The sequence below is a fragment of the Anas acuta genome, chromosome 13 (genome assembly GCF_963932015.1).
Source record: "Anas acuta chromosome 13, bAnaAcu1.1, whole genome shotgun sequence".
NCBI lineage: Eukaryota > Metazoa > Chordata > Aves > Anseriformes > Anatidae > Anas > Anas acuta.
This window is the reverse complement of record NC_088991.1, coordinates 5,932,956-5,956,046: the sequence shown is the minus strand read 5'-3', so window position 1 is coordinate 5,956,046 and position 23,091 is coordinate 5,932,956. Positions and strand designations below refer to the sequence as shown.

Here is a 23,091-nt window from a genome sequence, read left to right as displayed (position 1 = left end):
GGGAACAAAGCCATCGCTATCAGCCAGGCATGGTTTCACCACTGAGTTCACCAGGAGTTCTTTTTATAAGTCACAAACTGTAGAGATACGGATGGGGCATCCACAGCCACTCATATCACCAACCAATGAGGAAAGAAAGGGTCTTCCCATTACCAGGGAATTTGTGGCAGCACATCGGTGCATCACATGGAGGGAAACACAGCCCAGCTATTTGGGAGCAGTGTCTGTCTCCTACTGAAACGGGATGTGGGGTGACACAAGCAGATTGCACTCTACAAGTTGAGCTTTACATATTTAACCCTACAGGCTGGGAAAAACAAAACGTGACAAAACAAAACAAAGAACAGCCGAGGTGTCTGATGAGTGCAAACATGAGTCGTGTGAAGTGCCCCAACCACTGGATATTTACTTCAAGATCAGGCAAGGCAAATGTTGGTGAAACTATCTAGCTGTTAAAGAAAAATAGCTTCCTGGAAAAAAAAAAAATCCAACATAAAACTCCACAATATACCCAGAAGTTTTAAAAACTCCTTCGTTCCTATGGGATTCTAGCAGCTTGCTGAGCTGGGCACTATGATGAACGCACAGTGAGGCACTTCTCATACTTCTGAAATTTGAAGCATCAAGAAATATGAAACATCCATCATTGCTGGAGAGCAAGGAACTGGCCACAGAGGGAAGTTCCACCCTAACCTAAGCCCTCATTTAAAAAAAGACAAAATGAAACTGGAGCACTTAGCAAGATTATGGGGTAAAGTAGACTTAATTTAAGTGGCAACTAAACAATTTGGTATTATGGCCATTTTCTTGTGTAAGAGCTTTTCATGTACTGAGTGGTCAATGCAACACAGTGACCATTACCATGTCTGACAAACAATGTCAGACAAGATGACAGCCTTGTGCAGCAGATCTTCCAAACCAATGTCATTCCTACGGGAAGCGAGCAAGCTATGGCAAAATATGTGCTGGCTGACAACAAGCCACAGCAAAGATTTCTCCCCCCACAAAGGGAATGATTAAAAATCTGTTTATGCTGAGCTGCTCGGAATAGGATCTGCCCTTTCAAAGATGGAACACAAAGTTAGGAAGCCATCTCTTCTTGTTTTATTAATATATTTTTAAATAGAATGAAGCTCCTGCAGAAATAAAGGCACATGCTTCCTTACAAGGAGGAGCCTGGCATGCCTTTTCTCAGATTTCCTTCCAATTACTCCGTAAGAGGCCAAAGCAACCCACCAATCACAGGAAGATCCAAGAGAGTCCCAGAACAATAAAGTCAGTTTCAACAGTTAAAAAAAAAAAAAAATGGTGGCAGAACTCCTCCTTGATGAAGGCCTCTTTTTCATTGCTTTTGTATAGAAAAAGCCAAACCCCAAAGAGAAATCAGTTGTGAGCAGTATTTCATCAACTGATCTGCAGCTATGAGAAGAGGCGGCTGTTATCACCAGAGCAACAAAACAGAGGACAAGGGTGGAGAGAGAAGACGAAGGAATGCTGATGTGCTGGGCTGGGACTAAAAAGGGCACAGCAGGGTGTTTATTCACAGTCCGCAGAGTTCAGCAGCTGTTTCAGAACAACAAGTCACATCAAAGGAAAGAGCTGTTAGCACAGCTACTACATGAAGTGTTTTTCAACCCAGAGAAGTCTGTCTTGATAATGGTGAGGAGGAGGAGGGACTTTGGGAAAACTCCCTGATCCAGACAATTAGTGAAATCTGCTTCAGCGTTCACATTAAAATCTCAAAGCAATTAGGAAAGTCAGGTAGAAATAAAATCCATCCAGGACTTCTCAGGCCTTAGCCCGGCGTAGGTGGGGGTAGCTCTGGAGGGTCCTGTCTATCGCTTCATCCAAGCTCACCACTGGCTTGTAGCCCATGTCTCGTTTGGCCCGTTCACAGCTGTAGTAGTGAAAGGTCCCAGCCAGTGCTACCCGCATAGGGGTAAAAGTGGGCTTGATGGTGACCAGGGGACTGAGCAGCCACAGCACTAGAGCCAAGAACAGGGCCAAGTAATACGCCAGCCCGTAGGGAATATAGTACTTGGGTGCATCGTAGTTCAAGCCAGTCAAGATACGGGACATGAATGCCCAGAAGGGAATTGGTTCATCATTTGTGATATGAAATGCCTGAAAGAGAAGACAAAAAGCCAGATGAAAACCGTGCCGTTCACACGTTTGTCTCTTTGACGGCCCAGCTCAGCTCACGTTCACGCCCAGGAGACTGACACCTCTGACTTGACTGCAAAGGCGTTTCCATGAGAAACTACCTTCCACCAACCTCCTCTGTCTGAGAAGCGGTTATCCCCTTTACTAAGAAAGCCAGCGACTTCTGACAGGTTACTTTACTCACCAACGGTCAAACTGAATGACACAACATAATGAAAACACATAAAAGCATGCCCAGAGCATGGTGGTACCATGGAAGTCTGTAAAGAAATCCTGCTGCTCAGAGCTCTGTTGTAAAAGCTACCTAACTGTTTCTTCTGCCCACAACTCCGCCCGGACTTCCTTCCACAAGGTGTTTTGCAGAATGAAGTTGAAAGTATTCGCATGCATTTTGCCCCACACTGTTGGACAGAACACTCATCAGATGGGCAACGACTCATTACAGCCACAGACAGGAAAAAATGACCCATTTGTGTGAGCTAGCTCCACTCATCCGAGATGGATTTTTCAGCACAGACACATCAACACGAACTACAGAGCAAGAACACATAACCAAGCAAGGCAGGCAGATGGAGTTGAGCTAGGAGACACCCACTCCCCTTCCCGGTTCCCTCCTTACCTTCCCACACAAGGGAGAGTCCTTCTGAAGGCGCTCGGCAGCAAGGATATGTCCATGGACCACGTTTTCCACATAAGTGAAGTCTACCAAGTTCTTCCCATCCCTGCACAGATGAAAGGAAAGAGAGTTATGTCCAAAGGTAATCTGGGCAAAAAAATCTGCTTGTGGCAAAAGGAAGGAATACTTCACATAACACAGTTTAAGAATCCTCTTCTCCCTGTGCCGTGCCATAACTTCAGGCTGTTACTCTGACAGATACGAAGCCACTGCATCTTATCTTGACACAGAGGAAAAGCTGTTACTGTCTCAGCTATTTAGAAGACCCTCAGGAAGTTTATATTCCTGTAATTGTACCCTATTTAAACCCACTGAGATCCTACAGGTCTCAGGACCACCATCGATCCACAGAAGCAGGACAGATAGGCACACAGTGGCAACCAGCACACAGAAAGTCACTTAAGGACAAGCTTTCAATTATGAATTTCTTGGCTCATGAAATTTTAACTTACTCAATAAGCCAACTTCAGTCCCAGCTGAAACAGATTCAGCCCACTGTGTTAAATCTATTTCTACACAGATACCAAAAATAGCACTGCATGCCACTTTCAAGAGTCCATCTAAATCTTAAATCGTGTGTTACAAAGCCATCAGCACACTCATTTTGGTATAAAAACATTGCTGCAATCCAACATTCTGGGAATTAATAATTTTCATTTTCAACTTTCACAGATAAATGGTTGTGCGCTTTCTTGATAGGGATAAGCAGGACTTTATAGCAGCAGGAGAACCGAAACAAGGAAAGCATGTTTGAGCTAGAAAGTGAAGACTTATACAAATTAGAAAGCTTGAGTTTATTCTGATCTGTGAGGAGCCAACCTACCTGGGAGGTCAATCTAGAAGTGAACCATAAGGAAGAATAAGAACCATATAAACCCAGCCCTAGTCCCTTTCTTTTTCCTACCCTAAGCACGTATTCATTCACACAGGTACACACACAACAGCTTCCTGCATGCAATAAAAACCTATTATAAATTAAAGAGCACATTTATTTTCAAGATGATAATAAAAGTTTAAAAGATTTCTTAGTAGCAGCTTGAACTATTTCTTGCTCTAACATTTCAGTGGTCCACTGGGAAGTGTGAGACTTAACAACAATGCAAACATCTTTGATCTTATTGTCATGAGTATCAGAACACTGTCAAACACACTTTTTAATTGCAAGACCCTCAAATACCAGTACTATACAGTAGTTAACAGCAAATTATCTGAGTTCTTTGATTAAAAAATTAATTCTTTAGACTGTGAAAAGCCAGCTCAAGTTATGCCTGCTTTCCCTACTGATAAGCTTTTGCATGAAGAATGCTTATTCACCTCAGTGTGTGAGTCTCTAATGAAAGAAGACTACTGGATTACAAGCAAAAAGTTACAGAAACTTTTTCCCTCTCCAGAATAACACTGCAGTTCCCAAGAAGAGACTGCCAGTGCAGAAGGTTAAATCCTGCCTTCCTCTCCGATTCTGAACACCTCAGGACAAAGATCCCCACGGACTTACTATTACCATGAATTATCCTATTTTTACATCAGAAGATCACTGAAAGCCACATCACCACTCCTGATTTAACATCATCCCCTTCCAACAGGGTTTCAGGTTTAACGAGCTATAAAGTGACTAAGCCTTGCTCACCCGATTATGAACTTCATTTTGCCACTCTTAGCTGCTTGGATGAGGATGGGAACGAGCTGAGGGTCTCTAGGACCAAATATCCCGTGGGGGCGAATAGCAAGAGTGAAGAAATTGTTGTCAGGGTCATTCGCACTCAGTACTTCCTGTAAGGGGAGGAAGAAAAGAGAGGTTAGGAAGAAAAATATGGTTTAGTAACATACCCCAACTGCAGCACCAGAGCAAGGAAGCATTCCCTCATCTCTCTGGAAAGACATCAGTGGAAGAATTACTACCCATCCTACCAAATGATCCTTCCTCTTTTCTCTTCTTCTTTTTAATTAGAAAAACAAACAAATCTGTTTTCATTAGCGAACACTAAGTGGATTGACAGGCAAAGGGAAGGAGCTCTTCGTCATTTAACACCACAGAGACCAGAGGAGCTTTAGGATGCGTGGGAGGAAAAAGGAAGGAAACTGAGCAATTCAATCTCACATCATTTAATGGAAGACTTCCATCATGGGCTTTCTTGACCACATTCAGAAAGGGTTTGGTCCCTTTTTCCTGGGAACACCATGTGCAAAGCAGATTTAACAAGGCATCTTTGAAGAAGTTTTAATTCTACTGGGAGTTTCTAAACAACATGTTCAACTGATTTTTTTTTTTTACTATTATTTTTAATAAAAAAAATCTGCTGTCTTTTCTATTAAAGACTGAAGAACACCACACGCAAACAAACACTGAATACTTTCACTGCTTCACCCAAAGCAGATATAATTACAAGCATATTGACTCGATTGTTGCTCACAAGCTTCCACTCTGCTAGTCCACTTTGTAGTAAAGTGGTTATGCTTGTGAATGAACAGATGTTTTTTGAGCTCTTTTCAGAGAACATAAGAAAAATTCTTAAAGGCTAATACTGTACGCAACAGGACACGGCTTCAATCTGGAAGCAAATCTGAATTCTTGTATAAAAAGCCTAAGTTCTTTCCACAACTGAAATGCAAACCATTAAAAAAAAAAAAAAAAAACTTGAAGATACATTTGTTTGCTTTGATTTTAAACACTGGCATAGCATGCTTATACCACAAATACTGCAGCATCAACAACCTGAAACAGAAGAGATACTGGTGATCTGTAGAATTTCAGAGTAGTGGACATTAAGATGTAAGGGGGAATTTTTAAACACTAAGAAGAAAATTTTCGGTATATGGCCAACAACATTAATTTACAACACATTTTTTGGTTGCCGTGCTCCTAAACATGGTTCCAGTCTCCACCTCATCATCTGCTTCCCCAGTACCTTCTTCACAACCCCAGCTGAAACGCATGCCCACTACCACTAGTACCTTCAGGCTGCAAATCAGGTAAACGTGGAAGGAAAGCTTTCCAATGGGAGCAGAGAAAGCAAAAAAGTCTCCCACATCAAACATCAAAGTCCAGAGGTTCTGTGTAAAACAAGGGAATTTTCCTGTTCCAGTACTATCCGAAAACTCTGGCCGACGTTACTAAGCTTGCATCAATTTGCACAGACTTTCTCCACCACTACGGATGAGACTTCTTTTTAAAGAAACAAAGAGTCTGGAGAACAGAGATCTGCTCAGTCTTGAAGTTTGTTGATGTCCCTCAGGGCACGCCCTACTTTTAGAAAGGCATTTTTAAGCATGGAAAAATGTTAACCATTTTGTGACAGATACCTTTTCCTGTAGGATCTTTGTCTCCGTGTAATAGTCAATAGGTTTTTTCGCATAAGGGAGGTCTTCTGTTCCATTCTTAATGTCTGTACCCTCAAAAACAACACTGGCACTGCTAGTTAACACCAGTTTCTGCAACGGATGAGAAAGAAAACAGCTGTTTAAAGCCTCAGAAAAAAAGGATCATTATTTACAAAGACAATAATCGGCTGTTTCTACAGAGAATAAACTGTATCTGGAATAACATGGGTTAACAGAAGATGATCTGAAACTGCAGTTAAGAGTTAATTAAGAGGGTGGGAATTTTCTAACATCATTTATTGCTACCTTAAGGACAACAAACTTCCAGGACAATCAGTCAATGTAAAAACATCTCCAAGGAAATTGGAGCACCCACCAGGCTTAGCACATTCTAGCACTTGACACTCAATGAATGTTTAAGATATCTGCTTATCTTTTTGATAACAGTACCATGCCAGATTACAACAAAAAAGAACTCTTATCCTGGATATTTTTGTTGGATAAAAAAATATGCCCTCGTGGATTCAAAACAGGAAGCCAGCGATCACTTGGGCAATAGGAAATGTGGTTGTAAATGAGATCTACTTTTTAAAAGATAGCCGGATCCAACAAGTTCTAACAAAACTTGCTTCTTGCTCTGACAGAACCTAGACTAAGCCTGAAGATGAACACTGCACAGCCCATTTCCTAAAACGGTTTATGACTGGGGAGAGGGAAGGCAAAACAACAACAACAAATACCTGTGGGCTGGGAGTCCTATACAGCATTTAATTCTAAACGTTACCAGGTCTGTATTTGTACATGGACAACATGCAAGGTGTCTTGGAAGTATCACATCTCTGCCCAGAGTAAGTAAGGGATCTTCGCAGGCATTGTGCTTGAGAATTTGGTAAGAGTGAATAAAATCAACACACTGAGATTAAAAAAAAAGCCTTTCTACCAGACTCAAACCGGTCCGTAGCTCAGAAATCACCAATTCACATTCACATCTTACATGCTCCCCAAGCTCTTCCATCCTTACCTGCACTCCAGCTTCTTTGCAGGCTTCAATGACTGTTTTGGTTCCCATAAAATTCACCTTATAAAACAGCTCCCTGTTGTCACTTGAAGGTGCTGGCGATGCACAATGAAATGCCACAGAAACGCCTTGTAAAGCTGGGAGCAAGGCCTACAAGAAGACACGTTGTGCAAGACAGCAATGAAACAGCAGCAACAGCGATTACTCAGGAAATAAAGCACAGGTCTTAAGCTCATGAAAACCAAACTTCTAAATTTAAAGTCACATTCCTTCCATAAAGGTGAGCAGCTGGAATAGGATTAGCCTCTAGGGTCTTCTGTGTCCTCTCCTTGCTAGGCAAAAGAGCACTACATCAACTTTGTTTTTCCCCCAAAGAACCTGGGAATTTTCTGAGAGCTGGAGGCTATCTAGACCTAACTACCTGCAATAGTCTCCAGTGCAGATATGAGACTCAAAATTACCTGGGGAGAGGAGTTAGAGAACTCCACACACAGCAGGTTTCACAGCATCCCATGGCACTGCCTGCCCTGGAGACGACTGTCATAAAGCTCCGAGATTCGATACTTTATACTGGTGGGGAAACATCTCCTCACGTTGCATACAAATGCTTTTGCCAGGGTTCACATGCATAACCTTGTCAAGGCGAGAGGTCTTTGTGTCTTAACTGCGAGGAATAATGCATCCTGCGGTGCTCATACGGCTGAGGTTGCACGTAGCTGCTCTCCTGCCTAATTACCAACAGTGACTGTAATCAGGCTCTACAGCTGAGCTAACAGTAATGCAAAGCACAAATCAGAAACGAGTTCTGTTCCCTGCAGCTTCAAGCAGTCACCAGCTATTTCTTTAAGTGTTCCGGATGACACTTCCCCAGAAAACCGTTTAGGCCACTGACTTCAACGGGAAAGGCGAGGAGGCATCTCACATCTACACACCCTTTTACAGCCTGTACAACACCTTCAGGCAATGAAATGCTTCAAAAACAGCTCAGTAAGCTGTTTGCCTGGACGTTAGTTTATACAGGCATCCTTCCCACCTACGCAGGTTACTGTTGTTAGTCTGTACCTCTTTGTCACAAAGGTCTCCCAGGAAAAACTGCACTCGGTCATTCTCAAATCTCTTCTCAATATCAAATACGTTGACCGAGTAACCCTTGTCCAGGAGCTTCTCCACCATGTGCTGGCCTAAAAATCCACAGCCGCCGATCACTGTACATTTTTTACCAGCCTGCAAAGACAGTGAGAAAACAAGTGTTACAAGAAAGCAGCCACGCAGCAGCAAACAGCGCAACTAAACTGGGATTGGACCTCCTAAAATCTTAACGGGCTGCAATTTTGCACAGCTCTGATTGTTCAAGTCAGTCATCGATTTGATTGGGGGAGTCTAAACGCAGATATCACTTTCCAACACGTCTGTGCCACTGCAGTAACCTGAAGTTCAGGCATGCCAGTGGTCCCAGTGGTCCACACAGCTTGCTTGCTGGTTCCTATTTTGGCAGGACTCTGTCATGTAACCAAGTGGCTCACCTGGGAGGGAAGAGGAGGACCAGCCCTGACAAACTCTGCCCTGATATAAACCAAACAGAGCTCACTACAGCCACGTGGCACAGATAACCCAAACTACAAAGCCCATCACAGCTAGCAAGGACAAAGCCATTTTCACAGCACATGAAACTTTGGCTCCTCCAAGCCAAGAAAGCAATCAGGTAAAGGCAAAGCTTATCCTACTTAATTAGTCATTAGTTTTTCGTTTCTTTTTTTAAATGCTTTATAATTCAATGGCTGGAGTCACTAATTAACAGATTCTGGTTTGGTCACTGGTCTAACTGCAATGAGTGTGGAAACCTCACCACCACCAAAGAACATGCAAGCAGTGAGTCGGAGGAAGTTTTTGTACAAAGACTGCTCCGTCCTGGCTGGAAATACATTTGCTCCTTATTGTTGCTACACAAAAACCCACCTCTGCGGTTATTCTGTTGAGCTGCAGGGAATTTTAACCCAGTGAAACTGCACAAAGACAACAATTGTTTGGAAATTTCCAGGGACTACATCCCTAAACAAAGATTCAACTGCAAAGCATCAGTTATCCACAGAAGAAACAAGAAAAGTTCAGTGCAATTCAGCAACTACAGTAGGGCACCGCCAGCTACTTGGAACAGCGCGTGCAAAGCCCAGCCTGGTTAGAACCTTTAAATAAATTAATAAAAGTTCTTCTGGGATGGACCAATGGCCTATCTGGTCCTGGATTCTGCTTTTGATGGTTGCAGAACAGACAGTATAGAAAAAATGCGTTAGTCCAAGGACTCTATGCATGTTGTTCGCCTTGCATCTCCCCCCTGCAACAGGTCTACATTTGCTTTACTCATCAGCTTCCTGATTTTGTAAATTCAGTCACATCCACCCCCTCTGCAGTCTCCTTTCCCCACCGAGGGGTTGAGCCCTTTGAGCTTCTCCTTAGCAGGCAGTTGCTCCAGTTCATTGGTATTTTTATCAGCCTTTGTCTGTGCCCTGTCTCACCCCAGGACATTCTTCATAAGATGCAAACACCACAACTGCACACAGAGCCGAGCTGAAGTTTTAAACAGCAGCAGAATGACGCCCTCTGTCTGACTGGAAGTGGCAGCATCACTTTCTCCCACTGCAGTTGATGCAGCCGGGGTTTTTCTGCATTAGTTTCCCCACTCACACACGTAAAGGTCAGCGTTCGAATCATTAACCAAAAGATTTATTTAAATAACCTTTAGTGTCTGTTTATAACCTAAAGTACACACACCTCTTTGGAAAATACTAAATGAACCAACCCAGTGTCCAGAATCAGTGTGACTGCAGCTCACAGTAATGCTCCTGGACTCCTGGGCCCTTTCTAAAAGGCTGGCAGAAATCCAGGCTACGTGGGATCACCTCAACTTCAGGACAGGAATTACTATCTATCTAGTGCTGTGCAGCCAAAACAACCTGTTCATGCTCTCTAATGTTACGCTAGATTTTTGTTTGTTTCCAAAATATCTGAGATTTACTTACAGAAGCCAGAGAAAAAGAGAAAATAGACCAGAAAGCAGAAATTTCCCTATAATAAACAACCACAGGTAACGTAACAGATCAGCTTAGCAAGCTGTACTCCCAAGATAAATGGCCAAATAACTTCCTAAGCTAAGCAAAGCATTATTCTTTCCATATTAAAGCTTCCTGCATTCAATACAATAATGCTAGGAAGAAGTTACTATGGTCTAGCAGATCTCAGCGAGCCCAGCTGGGACCTTATTTGCATGCCAACATGGAATAACATTTTAAGGCACACAGGAATGATCCTGGTGTAAGCAGATCTGCAGACACCAATTGATTCAGCAGCACTGACAAAGCCCCCGGTATTTTTCAGGGCTGGAGCATCATCAGGTCTCTCTGGAGTTGGAATGGCAGCAGAGATGCCCCTTTCCCAGCAGCACTATCTTTGGATGCAGATGTTAACACAGAAACAGCCTCATTTCTTCCAAGGATCCTTAGAAAATACGTATAAACATGTCTCCATCAGACCAATCTTCATGCAGCAAGGCTGAAGCCCTCTACTCACCGATCTGAGGCGTGCAGCCATCTCTCTGATGACTTGATATTAACCTAATTCCTAAAGAAAAAAAAAAAAGAAAATGTTTTATTCACAGTACAACGCTCATATTACTTAAGCATGCCATTAACACAAACAACTTCTTTTTAAAACAGATTTCTAGTTACAAAAATTGAGGTGTGAAGCCACTGAAAATGCAAATTACAATTGGAAATCGAGATGCAAAGCAGAAACATGAAAAACATCAGCGAACTAATTCTCCCAGCCCAGCTGAACATGCTAAGCAGCACAGGACTAACACAGCCATCAAACAGCTTCCTCAAAGGCACAATTCTAATAAAACAGCTCTGATAACAAAGGCACCATTTTGTTTCGGTGCCACTTTATTTTGGCTAGCGTTAGCTTCATGAACTTGCTGAGTATCTGAGCATCCCTACTCCAGAAACACAAAGGCAATTCTGTTGTTTTGGCAGCCATCTCCTCAAAAATAGAGCTGCTCGAGGGTGCTAGGAATAACAAAACAGAACTGAAGCGCCACACCCGCCTGTCCCAAAACAGCAGACACGGTGAGGAAGAAATGCCAGACCAGCGGAGAGGGAAGACAGTGCTGAGATTTTCCAGGTTTTCACATCACAGGTTGTTGATGGCACAAGTTTCATTAAAATTTTTACACTAATAGTGAAAAAAAAAAACATCTCAGCTGTGGTCCTGCTGCGTGAAGTGTAACAGAAAGGCAGAAGATAACAATATGTCTATTTAGATCTGCTTCCATGAGAAAAACAAGCTGCACACAAATATTTCTGGTGGTCTTACAGCCACTTTAATTGACCAGCACAAAACCTGTTGCTTTAGAGGCCAATTCGAGTCTCCTGATTCCCAGTCAGTCATTCCCACTGCCTCCAACGTCACGCACTGAGGTGGGTGAACCTCAAAATTATGAGAACAGTGATGAGAAAATAACGATGAACCTCAAAATTGTGGTGAGCCTCAAATTAATTACGTTCCACCTGGGCTGGTTTCCACACGGAGCACTCCCTGCCCCATCTCACCTCACAAACAAGCGCCAACGCAGCTGTAAAGTGGCTGTAAGACCACCAGAAATCTTTGACCCAGGCACAGCTATACCAAGGCTGCTGTAAAACGACCACGGGATCACACCGGTGAGCACGTACCTTGCAAGAAACCAGGTATGTTCAACTCGCCCCCAAAGCTGCTGCTTACTGCTGTTTTTTTTACTTTCTGAGAAGCCCTTTGGAGGCAACAAGAAAAAAAAAACGAAGCTGGATTGGTGCCTGTCTGGCCAGGAACACCCAGCTGGCTTCGACAACCAGACATGAGGTGTCCTGCCCTGCTGCTGCCTCCTCCCCTACCCCCACAGCCCCCTCACCACCCCCCAGAACAACACCTTGCCCTGCCCCGGCTCCAGTTCCCCCACAAACCCTGAACCACCCCAACCCTGAATTCCCCCTTTCCCAAGGATCCCTCCCTCATCTTGAGGACCCCATCCTGAAGACCCCTTGCCCATCCTAAAGTCCTCGCGCCCTCCCTCACCCCAAGCCACCCCCCTTCATCCTAAGGCCCCCCCCCCCCTCACCTATCCTGAAGGCCCCCCCCTCACCCTAAGGCCCACTCCTTCATCCTAAGACTCCCTCCTCTACCCCAAAAGTCCCCTCTTCACCTCAAGACCCCCCTCCCTTACTCCAAAAGCCAGCTCTTCACCCCAAGACCCCCCTCCCTCACCCCAAAAGCCCCCTCTTCACCCTAATGACCCCCTCCCTCGCCCCCAAAGGCCCCCCTCCCATCCTATAGCACCCTTCCCTCATCCTAAAGCCCCCTCGCCTATCCTGAAGGCCCCTCCCTCACCCCAAGACTCCCTCCCCTGCCCCAAAAGCCCCCTCCCTTACCCCAAAAGCCCCCTCTTCACCCTAATACCCCCCTCCCTCATCCCAAAAGCCCCCTCCTCACCCCAAGGCCCCCCTCCCTCATCCCAAATGTCCCCTCTTCACCCTAATGGCCCCCTCCCTCACCCCAAGACGCCCTTCCTCACCCACAAAGGCCCCCCTCCCATCCTATAGCACTCTTCCCTCATCCTAAAGCCCCCTCGCCTATCCTGAAGGCCCCTCCCTCACCCCGACTCCCTCCCTCATCCCAAAAGTCCCCTCCTCACCCCAAGGCCCCTCTCCCTCATCCCAAAAGCCCCTTCTTCACCCTAATGGCCCCCTCCCTCACCCCAAGACCCCCTCCCTTGCCCCCAAAGGCCCCCCTCTCATCCTATGGCACCCTTCCCTCATCCTAAAGCCCCCTCCCTCACCTTAAGGGCCCCCTCGCCTATCCTGAAGGCCCCTCCCTCACCCCAAGACTCCCTCCCCCGCCCCAAAATGCCCCTCCTTCACCCCATGGCCCCCCTCTCGTACCCCAAAAGCCCCCTCTTCACCCTAATGCCCCTCCCTCACCCCCCAAAGGCCCACCCTGAAGCCCCCTCCCCTCACCCCCCAGCCCCTCACCTCCTCTCTCCCCTCAGCGCCGGCCCGGCCCCGCCCCCTTCCCGCTCCCAGCCAATCACCGAGGGCGCTCCCCTCAGGCCCCGCCCACCGCCGCCTCTCGCCCCCTCCCCTCGCGCCCGCCCTGGCCCGAGCATCGCGCCAGCCGGCTGCCCCTCGCTGATTGGTCCCGCCCTCCCCCCTCCAGCCAATCGCGTGAACGCAAGGAGACGAGGCCCCTCCCTCTTGGACCCGCCCCCAAGCAGGCGCTAACCAATCGCCGCAAACCGAGCGCTTCCCGCGCCGCGCTCTCCACCAATGGCGAGGCGGTTGCCATGGCAACGGCGTGGCGGCGCTAGCCAATGGGAAGGGGCGGCATTGGACAGAAGGCCTGACAGGGCTGAGGCCGCCCAGAGGCAGCGGCCGCCGGGATGGTGAGGGGGGAGCGGGGGGCGGCTGAGGGGGAACCGGGGGCGCTCGTTGCGGTGCGGAGCCCCCCTGACTTCCCCCCCTTCTCTCGTGTCGCCTCTCCAAGGCCTCCGGCTTCAAGAAGCCGCCGCTGGCGGCCGCGGCCCAGCGGAAGAAGGCGAGCCCCAAGCTGGAGCTGACGGAGGAGCAGAGGCAGGAGGTGCGCGAGGCCTTCGACCTCTTCGACGCGGACGGCGCCGGGAGCATCGACGTCAAGGAGCTGAAGGTAAAGCCGGCTGCTGGGAGTTGAGGGCGGCACAAACGCCTGAGGGGCCCTAAAGGGGAAGCAAGGCTCTGTTTTTTCTCCAGGGTAACGTTTCCCTGTCAATAGGCACGTTGCTGGTGAGCTATAGCTCTTCCCTGCTGTCTCTAGGACCAAAACACGCTGGCAGTTCTCTATTTGCTGCGCCTTCTCTGCTAGTAAAATAGCCAAAAGGTTTGTACATATTTAAAACCTGAGGTTTTCCCCTCCTATGTGCTTTCAAGAATTGCATGTTTTGTGATTTAGGTTACCCAAGATATGCAATACACCAATGTTACGTATTTTCTCAATTCTATTTGTCACTGAAAAATGTCAGTCTCTCTCCACGCTGTCCTTTGGGAAGAACAGTAATCAATAAACGAGGGGTTCTTCTGCTTTCAGAGTTGGCCCTTTCTCTTTGCCAGCTGGATGCCCATGTTGCTACAGACTACTGGGAGGAGGAGAAGTGATTTCTAAGTTGACGCCTGTCCCTTTATAAAAGGAGGAAGAAGCAAACTCGTAGGCGTTTATACACTTGTGGAAGTGAAGGCATCCTTGGTGTGCTGCTCATAGGATTGTTTTCTGAAGTCATGCAAACTGTCTGAATTGTGTTTCCTTTAACATTCATTAACATAAGTCTTGGTCACTAAAACGAAAAAAAAAAACTATTTTAATTTTCCTGTGGTCTATAAGCTTAAGAATTTCCATGTTTGTGCTGTCAGGTTAAAGTTCATTAACAGTTCAGTGGAGCTGCAAATGTGATAGAAATCTCTTTCATGGAGTCACTTGTCTTGAAGCATGTTCTTTCTAGGTCTTACACTTAACCATCTTGCTTACAAGAGTCTGATGTGAGCTTTTTTTATTGCTTTTATTCTGTGTCATGTTTCTTATTGCAAAGAGAGTATAAGTAGCAATTCACTTGGCAGGAAAGGAATAATATTCAAGTCTCCAGTAGCACCAGAAATTGCTGTCCACAGCGCTGCATCACAGTCGTAGGGTCCATATCACTACATGACAGTTCATGTTTTGTTTTTATTTTCCTTCCATATATTAATGAAAGTGGAACTCTTTTATTCTCTGAATGCCCGTCGTAGGAATTAAAGCAGTATATACTAAAATGGGTATGCTAAGCCTTTGTAAAAGAATCCAGACTTTCTGAGAGAAATCTTTTCTCCCAAGACTTTTATCCATGTTCTTGTCAGTTGTGATTTGGGGGTGGTGGATATGGTGGTTAAAATGTGTTTAGGAAATTTAGGAATTAATTGAAGGAGTGACTCCAGAATATGACTGTTTGCCTGCCTGTTTTCTGCATCTTGGTGCACCTTTGCCTGTAAAAAAAACATTGCTTGAAGACCGTTCCTTGACCTCGCTGTTCCCTTTGAGACACCAAATGAATGTTTTAATATAGCATGGCATAAAGGTTAACTTTTGTTTCCTGGGATTTTGTTAATAGTTTTGTATGATTTATAATTTCTTTTGTCCTTTACAGGTGGCCATGAGAGCACTAGGGTTTGAACCTAAAAAAGAAGAGATCAAGAAAATGATATCAGATATCGATAAGGAAGGAACCGGAAAAATCAGTTTCAATGACTTCTTGGCGGTGATGACGCAGAAAATGGTATGTAAATGTTAAAAATCAAAGCTGAAGCAATTCCGAAAATGGTTGAGTCTTTTTCATCTCCTTCTGGTTTGAGTGAAATATGAAAGTAATCTTAATCTTAACAACTAAATATGTAAAACTTACAATTCTAGGACAGAAAATGCCCTGTCTCATTTTTTAAGGTAAGGTTGAAAGAAAGGTGTCATTAAGGTTTCTTTAACAATCAGTTTTGTGTGTGTGTGTCAAAAGAGAAAAATTGTGAAACCAAAGCTTTCAGATGAATGACAGCCTGCAGAAAGCTGTCCGGAGTGTTGATGCATTACGCGGATGACAGATATTTACAGATGAAACCTCTGCTTTTAAAAATCCTAGAAAAACAAATATTTAGCAGAGGTTTATCCTGATACTGAAATCCCAAGGACAGCTGGCTGGATAGAGGAAAAAACCTCCCTGAAGCCCTAAGGTTTTTGTTGTTGTCTCTGTCTACCTTCAGCGTTTGAATGTGTATTGCTGGGCTTCTTTAAACTTACTCTTAAGAGAGTTTCTCAGTCTTTCTAATGCTTGTATTTTATAACTGCCATCTTTATTTTGGGTATTATGTACAACGTAAACAGTGTTTTTTTTTCTTTAAACTTCTGCTTCCTTCTCTAAGGCTGAAAAAGATTCCAAAGAGGAGATTCTCAAAGCTTTCAAACTCTTTGATGATGATGAAACTGGCAAAATCTCCTTTAAAAACCTCAAACGTGTAGCCAAAGAGCTGGGCGAAAATCTCACAGATGAAGAGCTGCAGGTTTGTACCTGGTATATGAAACCATATAATACACAAACAGTCGCTGCCAGCCTTTGTGCAACATTTAAAGGTCCAGATTATGTTTTGTCTGTTGAATATGAAGGCAGTCAGAATGTTTATGTAGTACTTTGTTTCATGTTTGCATTAATTTAAAATTTAGGCGAATGGTCATAGCCTAGTTCTCCTGGTTGGAAGACGCTCAAGCATCTCTCTGGTTTGCTAAGCACCAGAGCTAGTGAGAATAGGGAATGGGATTCTGTCTCAGTGGGAAGGAGGCCATTTCGGGGTCAGGAAGTTTTTAGGTCAAGGCAGCAGTCTTTCAGTTTTAGGTGCTGTCCTGTAGAGTCCCGTGGGATCTTTACTCTTAAGCTATCATGGGTAGTTTAACCTGTTTCTTTCTTGAAAGAAATTGAAAAGCTTCTGTCAATTTGGGGTTGGGGAATAGATTCTGAGGCCAAAGACAGGTTAAGCACATGTGGTTCCTTAAATTGTTTCACAGTAACTGTCACTGTGTCAGGAGAATTCCACTTTTATGGAGTTGAGATGGTATAAAAGGAACGACTCTGCTCTGAGCGTTTGGTTTCTTCCAGCATAGCTCCTCTAACACAGAATAACTCTACATATTTATATATAAATATAAATTTAATGTATGAAAACGTTGTTGTCTAGTTTAAAAAATATTTTGTAGCATGTGAGGTCTGACACTGAACTAACACCGTCCTTTCCAATACTATTTACTAAGAGTGGCTCTAACTCTGAATTAACCTAATAATTGTGATCCTACTATAATTTGCATCTAATTTCAGAATACAAATATATTTCAGGAAATGATTGATGAAGCTGATAGAGATGGGGATGGGGAAGTGAACGAGCAAGAATTCTTGCGGATCATGAAGAAGACCAGCCTTTACTGAAACTGAATTTTATTTCTTTTTGCACATGTGCGTATGTGTTTGGTAGGTGCCTCATTTTTTTTTTCTCCAGCCTTTTATTTCTTTTGAGAGACCAGAAAAGTTGGGTCAATACTTTAAGCGGATGGTCTTAAATTTGTATTTGTGAACAGTTACCAACTGCTAATCTGTTTACATGTCGCAACGTAGTTGCCTGGTTTTGCTCCTAAGATGTTTACACTGTTCATTTTGGGTACACAAATCACATTTTTCAGTGATAGCATTCAGTTCCGTATCTGACTAAAAACCACATGTCAAATGATTTATTTGGTACAGGGAAGACTCAAAACCAGAAAGTGTAAAGCTGTAGTTAGCAGCAGTTGAAGTTTCTAGTTTAATGTCTTGGTTTAGGCCCAGTTACAGTGAGCTCTTTATATGACATATTTATGGGGATCAGCTTTTTTTACTTATGGTGATTATTCCCTCCCCCTTTTTTAGAATGCCCTTTAAACTGAAAAAGTAAGTAAATAAACTGCTGCAACTTAACTTACTGCTATTCAGTTCACATATTTAAAAAAATGTTTTTGCAAAAGAGGAATGTTGCCAATGCTGATGATCTGTATGTTTACAGGAATATTCAGTGGCTGCAAATATAAGATTGTACTTAAAATAAAGTGTCTTATTTTAAGCCATCAGAGTTGTGGAAAGAAATATACAAAAACACAACTTCACTGGTATAACATTCGCTCTGATGTATGGACAAATGACAAAATGATTCTTCAAGGTACTCAAAGAGTTTCAACTTCTTACTCTTCAAAAAGGGCCCTAGTTACTAAATGCTTTGCTACAGAGACAAACTACGCTCTGTTCTGTCTTTGAAGAGGCATCTAAGGTAAGAGCATAATTAAAGGATGGCTTCTGCCTGGTGTTGGAAGAAAACAAAGCTCCCATGCCCTTCTTCTACTTCTGTTTGTTAAAGATACCAGTAACTTCTCTGGTGCCCTTCGTCCTCACTCTCAGACAAGGGAAGGGTGGATTCTTCCTCTGTAGAAATGTGAACATCTTTCTGACTCAAAATCCAATTTATTCCTTTGCTTTTCAGTCAGCATCTGCCCTTTTCCAAGTGCTGAACATTCAGCTTACCTCCACAGTTCGTAAATGTAGGGGGAAAAAAAAAATAAGGCTGAACTCAGCACAAAAATAAATGATAATTGAATTTGGCTTCTATCATGTCGATTTCCTTTTTGGCCTTTATTTGTCTTTAAAAAAAAATGGTTTATACTGGCATGTGGGAATTGGACAAAGGGAGGGGATTCTTGCTGTCTCGTCTGCCCCCGTGTGGTGAAGAACAAGACATTCCCAGGAAAACGTCAATGATAAGTGGGACATCAAAAGCTCTGATAATCTAATTTATCAGCTGAGGTCAGTCTATCAGCAGGGCTGATGCTGCTTTCTGTGCATTTTCCAGTCCTTTACCCAATTTACCTCAATCTCTCAGTGACCTTCTGTTGCTGCTGCAACAATTTATGGTTTTGTTAAATCCTGAAAGCAGAAACCTGCCTCCTCACCTGAAACTCATTTCTTTTACCTAACAGCTGCAGTGCAATATAGAGCTCATTGCTGAGGGTTGGGCTCTAACACTTCTCCTCCAAAAAAGCAGCTGTGGGTCATTTTCTGTCACCATTTGTGCTTGCCTTGCCCCAAAGCTTCAGCTCTCCAGGCAGGACAGGGGCAGTGGTGTTTTGAAGGCCTCGCTACACCTGAATTTTATGCACAGGACAGTAACGGGGATGGGTTTGGGTGTTTGTGGGAGTAAACCTAGGGAACAAACAGGGGTTAAATAAAACAAATCTCAAGAACCAAGCAGCGCCTGTCCTCGAGAAGCACGGTTGCCACGGCACTGGGCGGGGGCCACCCTCAGAAGCCCCCTAGGGGTCTTGGCGTCCTTCCATGGCACCCGGGGAGGCAGCAGCAGGGAGCGGGGCTGCCCCCAGCCCCTCGTTCCCCCTCAGCGACCAGCAGCGGCTGCAGCTGCGGGAGGCCTTCGACTTGTTCGATGCGGATGGCTCGGGGCAGATGGACGTCAGGGACCTGAAGGCAAGGGGCTGGGGGAGACAGGGCATGGGCAGGGCTGGCTGGCGGCTCCTCGCCACGCTGCCACTGCCCCGAGCCTTATAACCAGTATCACAAAGGGAAAATAATGATTGCTGTGGTCATACTGTGACTGCAGCGGGAGTTCATAGCAGGCTGCAGAGCCTGTCAAGCTGCTGACTGAACTCAGTCCAAAGCACTGAGGGTTTTTGTGTGCCTGACCTTGTCTTTTCTTCCCCACCAAATCAGGGAGGAACATCAATTTGCCATGGGACACACAAGTAAAGCTCTCTTGACAGCCCAACACCCCCTGCCCTCTAACAAGGGACACCAAACGTCTTGTGTAGCTGAAGGGCGTTGGGTCTGCTGCTCTCAGCGATGTGTTTGCAGCCTGAGCAACCCTGATCCGCAGCTCGGGTCCCCTCTGGCCGGGAGGAATGACACGCTCGCTTTGTGACTGAGCTTGCACTTGGAACCTGAACTACAGTAGTCAAATAGAAATGACAGGCGGTAAACAGGAATGTTGCAAACAGGGCTAATCATTTACAAGCTCCACCTGTTGTGGAGCTGTTACAGAGCAATTAGTGTTTGCCACCTATTGCTTTTGGACCGCTTACTGTGCTCTCAGACCTCGCTGCTGGAGCTCGGGCTTGTCACGCAGCCAGCAGTGAAGTAAGCGTTGTGCCAACCTTTTAGCCAGGTATTCTTAGGAGGGACTGAAGCCTTCCTTTTCCTTGGCCCTCGCCTGCAGCTCTTCCCTGCTAATTTTCCACAACCCCGTAGTTCTGACATTAGACAGCTACAGAACACCCTTCCCTAGGGACACAACAGTGGATGAATGGCTCCCTCTGTGCTCTGTACGCCCCTCTCCTGCTCTGCCCCTCACATACCTTGTGCACAGCTCCTTCCCTCTCACATGGAGACGGGAGTTGCCCCAGCAAGAGGTGCTGAGAGCTGGGTTAGTTAGCACAGGTCCTGCCCGCTTCTTTTTGTTGCTTCTTTGTTTCTGCCCTATGCACAGTTGTCAGAGCAAACTGTGGAAGCAGAGAGGGAATCGCATGGGAAAAGTGTTCCAGGTTAAAATAACCATAATACAAAAAATATATATATTCATATGTAAGTAAGTATATATTAATTTCCTGGCACTGTTGGGGTGGAGGGGAATGCAGGGCTTAGTGGCAGGGAGCAAAACTGGGCTGATGGAAGTGGTGGAGGGTGTGCATGCAGCAAGCAGGAATTGCTACCAGAGACTGTGCCTCGAAAAGTCACAATCTGAATCTGGAAGAGTTGAGATAACCTTCACATTCCAAGCAGGGTTATTTTCAGTAGGCTGATTTGAGCAACTCCTTTATCTGCTTGGCTTGATAAACACGTCTTTGGGTTAATAAATTGCAATATAAGGGCAAAAGAGAGTATCTGGAACTGGTCTGGGGGGGTTGAAATTTCTTAATTGGGTAAGTTATTAAGGATAGCCTCATGAACATGTGTAGCCTGTTGCCATGGGCCCAGGTTCACTGCAAAGTCAGAAGACCTGGGGGAGCTCTACTCTGATGTCTGCACAGTGACAAGCTGTTTGTACGGTTATCTTTGCATATGATTTCCAATGTGGCAAAAAGTTTTGTTTCGTTTTGTTTTGTTTTGTTTTGTTTTCCCCTCAGTTTGCATGTTGCTTGTTTCAGACATCTTTCCCTCTTTGTTTCTGTTTGATTTGCACACAGACATGGGTCTGTTTTCTCTTTTGGCAGATAACCCTGAGGGCCCTGGGCTGCGAACTGAGGAAAGAGGAGATGAGGAAAATTATCTCTCAAGTTGATGAGGAAGGGTCAGGGAAGATAAACTTTGAGTCATTCCTGCAGGTGATGGCTCAGAAAATGGTGTGTGAGCCCAGCTGGTCGCAAAGACTGAAATTCCTCTTGCCTAACTTTACAATGCAGGTACTCGCAGTAGATTGGGTAACTCTGGCTCCCTGCAGGGGAGCATCAGGAGTCTCAGGTGAACTGTTTTAGGTACCTGCCCCGGGGTGAGTTGTCTTTACCCCTCCTGCCTTTTTCTGCGAACTGTAGAGGGCGCAGATCGGCCACTTCAGGTGGAGACGGCTGCATTTCAGCACTTGGGATTTCCATCTGTATTTATAGTCACACAGTTCTTGATCTTCTTAAAATCAAGACAGCGGGGAGCAAATGCCACACCTTGGATGAACATGAAAATTTTGCCATCTGTAGAGAAATCATTCCTCAATGCCCATTGATGTTGTCAGCACCTCCTGCTTGTGGAGTGTCCTCAGAGCTGCTGGTCAATACCAGCCTTTTGCTTCACATCCCCTAAACTGCATCACCCACCTGGGATACCTGTGGCTCAGACCCCTTGGTATCCTCTAATGCCTGGCTGCATGTAGAGGCTGTTCTCAAAGAGCACCAGCGTGCCTGGTTCTGCCTCTCTCATCCTTGTGTTTTCATTGCAAGGCTTTGGGGGGTGCCTGGAGCGCAGCAGGCGTTGCCATTCCTGTGTCCATGCTATCATAGTTGCCAGGGTGTGTGCTTGGGCTAAGTGAAGATCCACATTTTCCCCCTAGTAATGCTTTGGAGTTCGGTCAAAGCCCACACCTAACTGCAGGCTTCTGTGTGTATTGCCTGTGTGTGAGGTGACTAAGGGCAGTCAGAGCCAGCGTAGGCATGGCTTACTTTTTAAATAAAATCTAGCTGTAGGCATTGGGTCATTCCTGGCAGCTGTTTCCTCTTCCAGTAGCACTGCTAATCCCTCTCTTCCTGACAAAGCTTTGTCGGGATATTCCAGGCCAAATCTCCATGCTGTTCCGACAAATTTTCTTGGAGCTTTTCCTTTGATTTCAATAACACAAGCAGAAGAAAGAAAAAAAAAAAAAAAAAAAAAAACATAAAACACCAACAAAGGTGAAGCGACAGTGATAAATAACCCTCTTCTATGACCCTTTTTTTTCCCCAAAATGATGTCTTGGATTTGATTCTAAATGTTTTCTGTGTAAAGTGTCTGATTGGGGATTGTAGAGCAGTAAGATGTCATGCTTGCATGATGACATTTTCATTTCCTTGCTAAGGCAGAGCCATATTCAAAAAAGGAGATCCTGAAAGGTTTCAAGCTGTTTGACACTGATGGCACCGGCAAGATCTCCTTTGAGAAACTCAAGCTGGTGGCTACTGAGGTTGGAGAAGACATCACAGATGAGGAGCTGCAGGTTTGTGAATTACAGACATATTCCTCTTACTTGGGGAGGGAGGGGAATGTCTTACTGGTTGGGGAACTGTGCCGTGTTGCTTTGCAGGGGGCACAAAGTCTGTCTTGCATTACATTAACATGAAGCTTTGCCTGAGACCTTCACTGGTAACATCGGTGGCAAATACCAGGCTCTAGTGGCCTCTCCACCCTCTCAGATCCCACCTAATCTGGTCTCCCAAATCTTTGCTATCCGACAGGTGATGATCGATGAAGCAGATGTGGATGGAGATGGGGAAGTGGATCAACAGGAGTTCCTGCGGATTCTGACGCTGAATGATCTGTAGCTGTGATTTTTTTTTTTTCTCCCATTCAGTTGTAAGCGACTGGTTGCAATGTGACTCTTCTCCAACTTCATTATTTTTAGTTTGTCGTTTTTTTGGGGTGTGAAAACCTACCAAGATATTGTTAATGTTTCATATTTGGTGTTGATTCTGCTCCATTACTGCAAGCAGTTTTCCACACGCCAGTAAACAGTGTTGCTACTAACTGTGTGTCTGTGTGGCTTGGTTCTAAAGGTTGAGCTTAATTCATATTCTGCAGCTAGCCCCT

At 45.0% G+C, this 23,091-nt stretch overlaps 3 protein-coding genes across 15 annotated transcripts; 2 read left to right on the top strand and 1 right to left on the bottom strand.

The window, feature by feature from the left end:
- Positions 1-1,081: 1,081 nt before the first annotated feature.
- On the bottom strand, positions 1,082-13,276 carry NSDHL (NAD(P) dependent steroid dehydrogenase-like). 5 transcript variants are annotated; one of them, XM_068697204.1, is made up of 9 exons: positions 13,235-13,276; positions 11,903-11,979; positions 10,740-10,790; positions 8,238-8,399; positions 7,179-7,325; positions 6,140-6,268; positions 4,467-4,609; positions 2,783-2,885; positions 1,082-2,124 (listed from the first exon to the last, which is right to left on the bottom strand). In XM_068697204.1, the coding sequence occupies exons 3-9, from the start codon at positions 10,758-10,760 to the stop codon at positions 1,789-1,791; spliced, it is 1,041 nt and encodes a 346-aa protein (XP_068553305.1). In that variant the 5' UTR covers positions 10,761-10,790; positions 11,903-11,979; positions 13,235-13,276; the 3' UTR covers positions 1,082-1,788. The 5 variants fall into 5 exon arrangements, with proteins under 5 accessions (XP_068553305.1, XP_068553307.1, XP_068553310.1 ...); XM_068697206.1 differs by having other exon boundaries at positions 11,903-11,965; positions 13,220-13,238; XM_068697209.1 differs by lacking the exon at positions 13,235-13,276 and adding an exon at positions 9,132-9,224.
- A 244-nt stretch (positions 13,277-13,520) lies between these two features.
- LOC137863788 (centrin-2) lies at positions 13,521-17,891 on the top strand. The gene is made up of 5 exons (XM_068697215.1): positions 13,521-13,644; positions 13,746-13,904; positions 15,409-15,537; positions 16,172-16,309; positions 17,134-17,891. The coding sequence occupies exons 1-5, from the start codon at positions 13,642-13,644 to the stop codon at positions 17,221-17,223; spliced, it is 519 nt and encodes a 172-aa protein (XP_068553316.1). The 5' UTR covers positions 13,521-13,641; the 3' UTR covers positions 17,224-17,891.
- Positions 17,892-18,486: 595 nt separating this feature from the next.
- Positions 18,487-23,028, top strand: LOC137863790 (centrin-2-like). 9 transcript variants are annotated; one of them, XM_068697220.1, is made up of 4 exons: positions 18,487-19,990; positions 21,036-21,224; positions 22,364-22,501; positions 22,740-23,028. In XM_068697220.1, exons 2-4 carry the CDS (start codon positions 21,078-21,080, stop codon positions 22,824-22,826), a joined length of 372 nt encoding a protein of 123 aa, XP_068553321.1. In that variant the 5' UTR covers positions 18,487-19,990; positions 21,036-21,077; the 3' UTR covers positions 22,827-23,028. The 9 variants fall into 9 exon arrangements, with proteins under 9 accessions (XP_068553321.1, XP_068553320.1, XP_068553324.1 ...); XM_068697219.1 differs by having other exon boundaries at positions 18,566-20,406; XM_068697223.1 differs by having other exon boundaries at positions 18,566-20,410; positions 21,036-21,146.
- Positions 23,029-23,091: the final 63 nt, after the last annotated feature.